Source organism: Rhineura floridana, chromosome 10 (assembly GCF_030035675.1).
Source record: "Rhineura floridana isolate rRhiFlo1 chromosome 10, rRhiFlo1.hap2, whole genome shotgun sequence".
NCBI classification, from domain to species: Eukaryota; Metazoa; Chordata; class Lepidosauria; order Squamata; family Rhineuridae; genus Rhineura; species Rhineura floridana.
Window position 1 is genome coordinate 43,040,351 of NC_084489.1, and position 10,655 is coordinate 43,051,005.

General features: G+C 39.9%; 1 protein-coding gene across 1 annotated transcript; it reads left to right on the plus strand.

The window, feature by feature from the left end:
• The first annotated feature begins 292 nt into the window (after positions 1–292).
• On the plus strand, positions 293–8,475 carry POLR1F (RNA polymerase I subunit F). The gene is made up of 4 exons (XM_061587144.1): positions 293–823; positions 2,230–2,371; positions 3,279–3,487; positions 4,006–8,475. Exons 1-4 carry the CDS (start codon positions 567–569, stop codon positions 4,331–4,333), a joined length of 936 nt encoding a protein of 311 aa, XP_061443128.1. The 5' UTR covers positions 293–566; the 3' UTR covers positions 4,334–8,475.
• The last annotated feature ends 2,180 nt before the right edge of the window (positions 8,476–10,655 follow it).

Below are 10,655 nucleotides of genomic sequence, written 5' to 3' on the forward strand. Positions count from 1 at the left end.
CCGTAGCGATATAGGCATAAAAACAAAGCACAATTTCACGGCGGCCGACGCAGGTATTAATAAATATCATAAGAAAAAAACATGGTCACAATCAAACCAATGCAGCAAGTGAATTATGTAAACTCAAATAACTAGTACACGTGACACCAAAAAAGAAACATTCTCCGCCTCTGTAGAACGGTGAAACAAATACAGCTGGAGAGCAAGGATTGGCTAATCATGCATAGGTAGGAGGAGTTTCCAGCCAGACTGATGACGCTACGCTAGGAGGGGCGCGTCCTCTGCCGGATACCCAACTGTTCTCCAGCCTCTTGGCTTTTAGGGGAAAAAAGTCTGCCTTCTGAAGGACCCGGATGAGGTAGGCCACACACAAGATGGCTACTAAGCCAATCCCGGAAGTAAAGATAGACCTCTCAACTGTTTCCTTCTCCCCCCGAAAGTCGCAAGCTTGAGGAAGTTATCCTCCTCGTCATGGCAATGTCATTGCTGGGCGACAGCAAGGCGACAAGGCGTCCTGTGAGTGAGACGAGCACCTCCAGGAGCGGGCCGTTCAGTCTTATAACGTCATGGCGGAGGTAGAGGACGGCCCTGACCAGGCAGGAGCATCTACCATGACGACGACGATGACCCCGGCGCCCTCTTTTGCCCCCTGCGTCGAGGTACCTTCGTTCGAGGCTGCCCAAGCCCTGATGGAGAGCCACTACTCCTGCCTGGTGGCGACCGGGCACAGGAGGCACATCGCGCTGCCACCGCGTTTCCTCTGTCGCAAGAGGACGGGGATTCGCGCGCAGCTAGACGCCGAGCTGCGCCGCTTCTCGGAGAGGTAACAAGAAGTGGGTGGGTGTGCGCAAAATCTCGTCTGGTGCGAGAGATGGCGGAACTATAAGCCCAGTGGGCGACCATATGTTTTTGTTGAAGGAAGTGCCAGATTCAGTCTCTGGTATCTCTAGGTAGAATTGGGACAGGCTTCTAGTCTGAGACCCTTGGCGGCCTCTGCCAGTTGTTCAGGTAGCGCAGTTAAGCGATGGAGTTCGCTCCCATAAAATGGATTTAGAAAGGGATTAGACAAATTTATAGAAGATAAGGCTATGTTCTCCATGCACTGTTGGAGACAGAATGCCTCTGGATGCCGGTTGCTGAAAATAGCAGACTCGGAGAGCAGTGATGTGCACAGGTCCTGCTGTGTTAAATGCTGCTCCTTGTACTTTTACTTTTTGTGGGTGTACAAGATCTCTATAATCCAGTTGTGAAAGGCTGATGTCTCTTCCTCGTATCCACCACCTTCAGTAAAGAGGCTGTTCATGTATGTGTGTAGCAGTGTGAGTAGCCAGCCAGACACACTTCTTGCCCATGTGGATGGCTGTCCCCAGGAGGTGGGCAAGTTAGATGTGGAGCTGATTGTGTATCAGTTGCTCAGAATTCAGAACTAAGGAGTGGTATTAATTCCAAATTATTGCACATTAGGGAGGTGTCATCTAGATCATGTTTGCTCAGAGTAGGGGTATCCAAAATAGCACCCTCCAGCTGCTGGAATGCAACTTGCATCATCCCTGACCCTTGCCATGTTGGATCTGTCTGATGGAAGTTGGGGTACCAGCTACATCTGGAGGGGCCTACTTTGGCTACCCCTGACTTAGAGCGATTCAGAGAAAATCCCTTTGAAGGTGCAGGATGCTTACATATGGCAGTGAAGTTGCAAAAAGTGACTCAAACCATGTTAGAGTTTCTGTTTGAGTAATTATGCCAAGCCTTGTTTCATGCATGAAGCAAGTTGGTTTGGGTACAGCTACTGCTTGCGATAATCTAGTCTGTCACTCTTTAAGGCAGTACACATAAATGGACTACTGTGGGTTTGAGTATACAAGCTGGTATCAGCCTCCTTTGTTTTACTTAACTTTATAATACAGAGATGGGAAACCTTTGACCTGCCAGATGTTGTTGGACTCCAGCTCCCATCATCCCTGATGGCCAGAACTGATGGGACTTGAAGTTTGATGATATCTGAGAAGCCACAGATTCCTCATTCCTGTTGTACCAGAATCACTGTGACACACCAGCATTTGTTAAATTTACTGAGTAACAGTGCATAATATGTTGACAAGTAAGCCATAACCAGTGGTAGCTTCAGGATTTTGGTAGAGTTCTTGAGCGCATACCCTCAGTGGGCCTTAAAGCCCTTCATAGTTCATAATTGCTCTCATTTATTAAAAATGGCTTTTTATTTTGCAGCTTTCAAGGTGTTCCTGTGGCTTATGATGATATTAAAATAACAAATGAACTGGGAGATATAATTGATGACATTGGAGCTGTCCATCTGGATGTTGAAGCAAATTTTGTCATCTTTCAGCCTAAACCAGGGAAAAAACTTGTGGTATGTAAATAAACAAATGCTTCTGTTTGGCCAGTGATTTTAATGCTTAAAGTGCTTGTAAATGTTACAAGTATTCTGTGGTAAATCTAGCCACAAAGTGATTGAATTGATTTGTTGTATTGCTCCAGGGTGTAATATCCAAGACTACTTTGCTATAGGCATTTATCTTTTACAGCCTGATTGCATGCAGTATTGGGCATACTTGTCCTCTGAAATTAAATATTTTAGATGTGCCTAACTGCAAACACTGTTGTCTTCTAACATTTTGTTTTCTGAGTGTGGTTCTCTTTAGTTACTCCTAGCAACAGCTAGTAATGCAGCAGTACCAAAAACTGTAGATGATGTATGGTGGTATTGTCAATTATTTTTTGTAAAGAAGATACTACAGTTGCTTCTGAAAAGTCGAATTCCAAGTGATTACGGATTCAGCTGTTAGGGAAATAGCATTTCATGTATCTGCAATGTCTGTCATCTAAACAGATACAGAATAGGATTCCGGAAATCCTAAAAGATGCTGGGTAAGGTAGTTTCTAAAAGTAGCAAGATGATGTGTGTCTGTGTGTTTTAGCATACACCATAGCTCCATACTCCTTTTTATGCATCCGCAATGCAAGGAATCTTCAAATGAATGCGATACTACTAAAGATGGGGCCAGATCCTGTGGTAAGCATTAAACTTAAAACAACGTATACCCCATCTTTAAGTCACTCAGTATAATGTGAGCTGGCAGACTAAATGTTTTATATATTTGTGAGACTGGTCTCTGTTTTAATGTAATAGTAGCATCTCTTAAATCTCATTTTGTATTCTCTATATAGAATGTACATGGGGCTAGTGAGAATAGTAACTAAGCCATGCTTGTGTTTGTGTTTTGTAGTGTGACTTTAACTTGTCTTTTTCTTTCCAGGGTACGATCAATAAAATTGCACCTAGCCACATAGGCTGTCTCGTACATGGATGTTTCAATGCTTCCATCCCAAAACCTGATTACATGTCAGCCGATGAATGGAAAAACCTTGGCTTCCAAATAGGCAATAGACTGATATTTAAAGTGTTGTGTTTTGATTCAGATTCTGCTGGAGTATTCTGCATCCGAGGAAAACTGTGTAGAAAGAGGTACAGTAATAATGTGGCTTTTACAAACTACTCCAAGCACATAAATAGGGAGCAAATACTTGCCTCTCAGACTGGTTCCACACCAGATGCTAGGGATTACAGAACAGGTTTGTAAGATACATCAGAAGTTGAAAACATAATGTGAAAATGAGGGTGGGAAATAGTTGGTCTCCCAAGAGTCTGTTTTTGGATCTTCTGCTATTTTCAGATTGAAGAGTAATGTCAGTCTAGTTAATGAGAGTAACGACTAAGATGAAAGTTGTAAAATACAAAAAAAAATTGATGAGGTTCACTGTATTCAGGTTTTGGTTACCAGCAAGTCCAGATTGTAGGAAAAACATTTATTTTTGCCTGTCTGTACAAGAAAAGAAAAAATGAAATATAGTATAGGAAGGAAACAGTTGAATTAAAATAGAATAAGTAGGTTTAATTTTAAAGTCTAATAATGCAGTTCCTTATGTTCATGTGATAGTATTGAAAGCTGATTCTCTGCATTTATTTATTTTTTTGCACTGTAGCACTGGAAAAGAGTTACCAAAGGAAAAGCACAAGAAAAAACATGACAATCCGTGTGATACGCAGAATAGCACAGAGGAGATGGAGCTTGACATAGCAACAACTGGGGTTGAAGAGATGCAAAATAATTACATTGATAATGGAATATATGATATGCCAGAGAACGTGGATGGACAAGAAAGAGCAGACTTGGGACTGCCTGCCAGTGACTCGAGTGGCTACTATAGTGATCACGGCAAATCTAAGAAAAAGAGAAGAAAACTTAGCGAGGAAGAAAATGGGCTCCCTGGATTGTTAAAACCCAAAACTAAAAAGAACAGAAAGGAATGAGTATGGCTAATACCCAAAGTGCCTTAATTTGAACCTAGAACTCTTTCACCAGTTGTGTTTGAAGGAGGCTAGATTATATATACACGCATGTGGGAAAGATGAATAAATTATATGATAAACAGTATAAGAAAAGAGAACTTAATAATATTTTGTACAGTTTTTAGCTGCCAAATACTATTACTTTGCTTTATGAAATCCATTCTAAAAAATCAAATTCTTTATTCTCATGTTATGAACTATGAATCTATTCCACAAAATTTTTGTTAACTGATATTTTTGAAGAATAACTGTACACATGTATTTTCTTCTATTATGAGGTTTGGAGAGAGACAGCTGTTACCCTTTCTTACAAGTGAAACTAATATAAATAGCAGGTAGAGCGATTACTCTGTTATAAATTGGTGTGATGCTTCCACTTGGGTTTGCATAAACTGAAACACAGTGCTAAATGAGATGCCAGGACCGCCATCCTTTCCAACTTTCTCAGGAAATGTTTTTTTAATTTTAAACATCCATAACCCAAAAAATACTTAGAAGACATGGCAAATGCAAGAAACGGTTATGCCTATATAAAATGTTCTGATACCATAAAGTACCCAACTGCTTAGGAAGCTTGGGAAGTGAGAGTGTTCACTTTTCCCATCTAGGGCCTGAAGTTGTTTCAGAGTTTATTTCCTTTAATATTTTCTTCTGTCTTCTGGCACAGGCATGGATAAACTCTGGCCCTCAGAGGGTTTTCGACTCCCACCTCCCATCGGCTTCAGCCAGCATGGGCAGGGAGGATGGGAACTATAGTCCAGCAACATCTAGAGCAGATTCTCCTCTGTTTTGACAGGTCCTAGCTCATGCAATACACACCTCCTTTCAGAACTCTGGTCATTAATCAATCTTCCTTCAGAAGTGACAAAGAAAGCACAGTTTTAGAGGACCTGCTTCCTGATTGGCACCAGGTTGGAGGCTGTTGGAAACCAGCTTTGCCTTGTTACCAAAGTCTAGTCAATACATGGTGTAAAAATACTTTGTAGAATTTCAGAAATGGCGTCATGATGAACTGTTTTGTCCTTGTTCTTAAAGTGAAAGAGAAATCATGGATGTTCAGCAGAGAGGTTTCTCTAATTTTTATTTTTAATAGACTAAATCTCATTTAATTACAACTAGGAATTGATGTTTCAAGAACAGTGCTTTGATGTGGTGAATAAGGATCTTTACAAGCATACATCAGTGATGTAGCTTGAACCTTTTTTGTCCAGTTGTTTTATTTATCTATCATGGCATCTTTACACTATTCAGGGAATAAATGTACATATTAATACCGTATTTTAAATTCCTGTAATCTGCCCTGGGACCAACTGGTGAAAGGCTAATATAATGCTTGCTTTTTAACTCTGGTAATAATTGGGTTTACAATCCTAAAATTAGGAAAACCGTAGCTCCTTTTTAAAATTTATTTTTACTGATAGAAAGCTGAAACCGGTTTCAGTTTTACTTGGCAAATTTCATTTGAGATACTAGCCTCCCATGAGTGCTCTTCTCTGCATTTAGTATTGTTTGGGCCTACTGACAGCTGCTGTCTGCAAGATGAACCCTCTAACTGCAGATAATTGGAGGGATTCAATAAAAAGATACTGAAATTGTTTTGGGATATTTTGGAATAAGGAGGCCTGGAGAAAGCCTCTATTTGAAAACTGCTGTAAGCGGGGTGGTGGTGGTGGTCTGTTTACATTTATGAAACAATTGTTCTCTTGTGCAATACGTACAAGTGACTCCTAGTATTTATTTTCTAAACATAAAGCAATTTTGTTGGAACAGCCACTATACTAGCAGTATATCTTAAGGTCTGGGCAGCTGACACTTCACATCATTGTTTCCTGAGTACCTTAATTGGGCACCCTGCACCCAGGGAGAGCTAGGAGCTTCAGAGTCCTGAGCTGCCCAGTTGAGATGCTCTGCCTCACATATTTGGTGCTATGTGACCCTAGTTGCCAGGTGGCACACATCCAGGGCTGGGGGTTCCCTGATGGTCACCATGGAATCTCTTAAGTGGTTTACATAAAAATACAACAATGACATTCCATAACATTTCATAAAAACAACAATTAGGGTGGCGATATTGCCTATTTTACAAGAGAACAGTCCTCCATGTCAGGGGTTCCCAAACTGGTCTGCGGTGTGTCCATTAAATGTTCATACTGAGTTTTAACTAATTGCTTTTATTTTTGTATTTTATTGTATTATTTGAATTCCATGGAATTCAGATTGTAATACAGTAAAATACAATAAAAGGATTAAAAGCAGCAATAAAAATACAATTAAAAACCATACAGCATCCAGCACAGCACATTACAACTGCTACAACAGGCAGAAAATCATTAAGTGGTCTGTCAAGACCCTCATTGATTAGTGGTCCATAGGGGGAAATGTCTGGGAACCAGTGCTCTATGAGAAGGTGTCCTCTGTTATAGTTTGTTTAAAAATTTAGAAAAAACGTCTAAGAAGGGAGAGCAGGGGACATTGAAGTTGCCTATCCGTAGTTAGCACCTGGGCAGCAGACTGAACAGGCACATAAGTAACCTGGTCACAGACTTCTATCATGTATTTCTCTTTAAATTAATAGTTATTTCTAAATGTGCATTTATTGGCATCTTTTGCAAATTGGTGTCTTTTTGATGATGTGTTCCCCCCATCTTTTTTTTTTTTTTTTGCTACTTTAGATTTGCAGTTCAAAGGTGGGGGGACACGAAAATCTCATTGGGTATGTCTAGAATTTGAGGCCCACCTAAGTTAGCTGTTTTCATTCTGATTATCTTACACCTTCTGTAAACAGAGAAAAATGAACTGTGATTAAAAATAAGCCTTGGGGATGGCTGCTGTTTTTATTTCTATACTATATAACTAAATGATAGATCTGATGCTGGACAGATGTGGGAATTCCTCCAGAGATTTGCCTGATATTTTCCACACCAGTCAACCACTTGATCTCCATCTTAACCTGTAGATGTCACTTAAAATCTGAGTATAGAGAACACAAACACTGCTGTGAAGAGGTTCCACCTTAAGCTAATTCAAGTCCATCCTTAGGAAGAGGTGACTGCTTGATGGACTTGGGCCCACATTTTAAAAAAGCAGCTTCCATTACTGCTTTCTAAGGATGGATACAAATGCTTGGCAATATATGTATATCAACTATAAACCAGCTTGGACTGGAACCTAAACGATGTACTGTGGGTTAAAAAGATTTAGTGAAGTATGGTTTTCAAAGCATAATAGAATTAGGAGTTCAGTGGAAGTATACTAAAAAGTAATGTTGCTGAAATGTGTTGTTACTTGGTTCTTAATACAAATTTGTCCAGCTTGTGATGCTCAGCTATATTACAAACAACAGCAGTTCCCTGCAAAAGGCTTCTCCAGCTTGGAATGTAAAATGAGATTCTCACAGTAGTCAACCAAATGCTTACAAGAAGTCACAAGCAGGACCTGAGCGCAACAGTGGTCTCTACTTGCAGTTCCCAGCAAATGGTATTCAGTGGCATACTGCCTCCAGTACTGAAGGTAGTAGCCATCACAACTGGTAGCCATTGAGAGTCTTGCCCTCCATGAATCTGTCTTAAATCCCGTTTAAAGCTATCCATGTTGGCCATCCAAGATGCACTTCAACTTGAAGAGGATGATGGGCATGAAGAGGCAAAGCTAATGCACTCATCCTTATTCAGAGATACTTGACCAAACAGCCTGGGGAGTTAGGAGGGCTGGTAGTTTCTCTTTATAAGAAATGTTTTCAATTGTTTCTTGCAAATGGCTTATGTGGTGGTTTCTTGTAAGTGGTTTAGGTGGTCTAAAATGCTTTCTTGTTCCTAGGTTGTTTTTTTTCCTTAGGAGTTCCACATGATTCCACTGACTGAAGCTGAGGACTACAGGGGTCTAATGTCATCACTGCAGATGCTGTGAGAAAGCTGTCAAGCAGATTCTCCCCCGAAAGCTCATAATTACTGAGGTGTTTCTGAATCAAGCTAAAATAAACTCACCCATCACAATTTAAAAAATCCATCACAATTTAAAAAATCCATTGGAAGCCATGTCTATCATGTGGCCAATTAATAAAATATGGCAACGTTTATGTTTATGCTGCCAGGACTGTGTATATGAATCATTTTAATAAAGACAGTGTGCTAAAAATGCAACTTCAGAGTTTTCTGGTGATTTCAGACACTGCTGATAGGCCTCAAAAATGTCTCATTCTGTCTTGATTTATGACATAACTTACAATTATTTAACATGCATTATAGACCAAAAGGACATGGTTGGTGATGTTAGAAGGCACCTGAAGCTTAGACTATTGCATTTTCATTGTCGATTTAGAGGATAAGCACATAATGAAATTCCATGAAGGTGTTTGAGACCCTAAAATAAAGTCCTATGGAATCAATGGAAACACTTGCATGGAGTTAGAAGTCTTTGAATCCGTTAATTCCATTACGTTTGACTAACTGTTTATGGCCCATTTTGAAAGCACAACCTCTCAGTTCAAAGGTAAGTAATTTGACTAAAGTGTGGCAGCACATACTTGCAATTAATCTTGTGACTATTTTCCAAGTGATGTGATCTGACCTGTTACCTCGGGGCTAGAATCCTTGAGGGATTGCCTTCTCCCATATATACCTGCTTGGACCATGAAGGCCCTACTGTAGATTCCCTTGCTTAATGAGGTGAGGTGAATAGTTACTAGGGAGATACTTTTTCAGTGGTGGCATCCCATTTATGGAATGCCCTCCTCAGAGACCCTCTCCCAACACATATTTTAGGATCTTTTTGGCACCAGGTGGAGATCTTTGTGTTCTCTTGGGCCTTAACAAAACAATTGTTTTCCTCCTTACTGGGTTCTTTATTGATTCTATGTGGCTTCATATGATTTTGTGCTAACCTTTGGCTAGTGTAGCTTCTGTAATGATTGTTTTAATTGATTGCCTATTGTTTTTGTATTCTATTGATGTTAATTTGTGAACTACTTAGAGAACATGGTTAATTGGAACAGTATAGAAATGCCAAACATAAATAAGCAAGAAATATAGATTTCCAGGACATTTGGGCCACAATCCCAAATTGTGGGATTAACTCTATCGGTCATATCCAGCTATGTCATACTCAGACTGAAATCAGTAATTTTCACTAATTTAAATCCATTGAGTTTAATGGGTCTTCTCTGAGTATGGCATAGTTGTATGAAATCACTGTGTGAGCACAGTTGCATTTCTGACTTTGTTTCTATGAACAGCAAGTCTCAGGTACGGGGGTGGGGGAACGCTTTTGAAACTGGACTTTCAAAAGCAGCTTGTAGTGTGACACAGGGCTGCTGCTATTCAATCAAAAAGGCTCAGTAAAGGAGCTTTCTGGACTACAACTTAGAGGTCCTTTCCATCCGTCCATTCATTTCAAAAGATCTTGGAAACATACAATGCGTTGTTACAGTTGTGATTCTAAATCATCTGAACATTGCTGGATAAAACTAGCTCTTAATGGAGCAGACAGCCAAGAGATGTTAGCATGCTGCAGGAAATGAATAAAACATGATCAAAGACTTTTTTTAAAAGTAGTTAAATGGATCTCCAAAATATGACTAAAAGCAGTAGAATGAAATCTGAGATCTATGGGAATGATAGTTTTCCATATGGAAGAGATGTCTAGTCTGTTCCATTGTTTAAAACGTTTAGGCCTCTATTCAAAAAAGCTGTTAACAGTGCATCCCACAGCTATTGAAGTCAATGTAAAGTTCCCATTGATATTAATACATTTCAGAATTGCATGCTAAGTAACTCTTTGGTACTCAGTTGAACTCTTGCATTATTGCAGAGAACACTTATGTATATGCGATTTTTATACAGCCAGTAAAAATGTAGACATGTTAGTTAAGGGCTGCCAAGAGAGAAAAGCAATTTCTTATTTCTAAAATTCTGTTTGTTTCTTTAAACTGGGTCTAGTGAATTTTAATTCAATTAATTTAATTCATATTTACACATACCAGGTATGAAGCATTTGTAGACTATTCTACAACACAACTGCCACCTCCCCCACCCTAAAAAAGATAGGAAGGTAGAAATCTGCCTTATGCCAGCTGAGACAGACTATTTGTTCATCAAGTACAGTACTACCTACTTTGACCAGCAGCAGCTGTCCACGGTCTCCGGCAGAGGTCTTTCCTATCACTGCCTACTTGATCCTTGTAATTGGAGATGCCAGGAGTAGAATCTGGGACCTTCTACATGCAGAGCATATGCTCTGCTTTTGAACTATAGTCCCTTCCCAGGGAAGCATGAAATAAACATCTTGG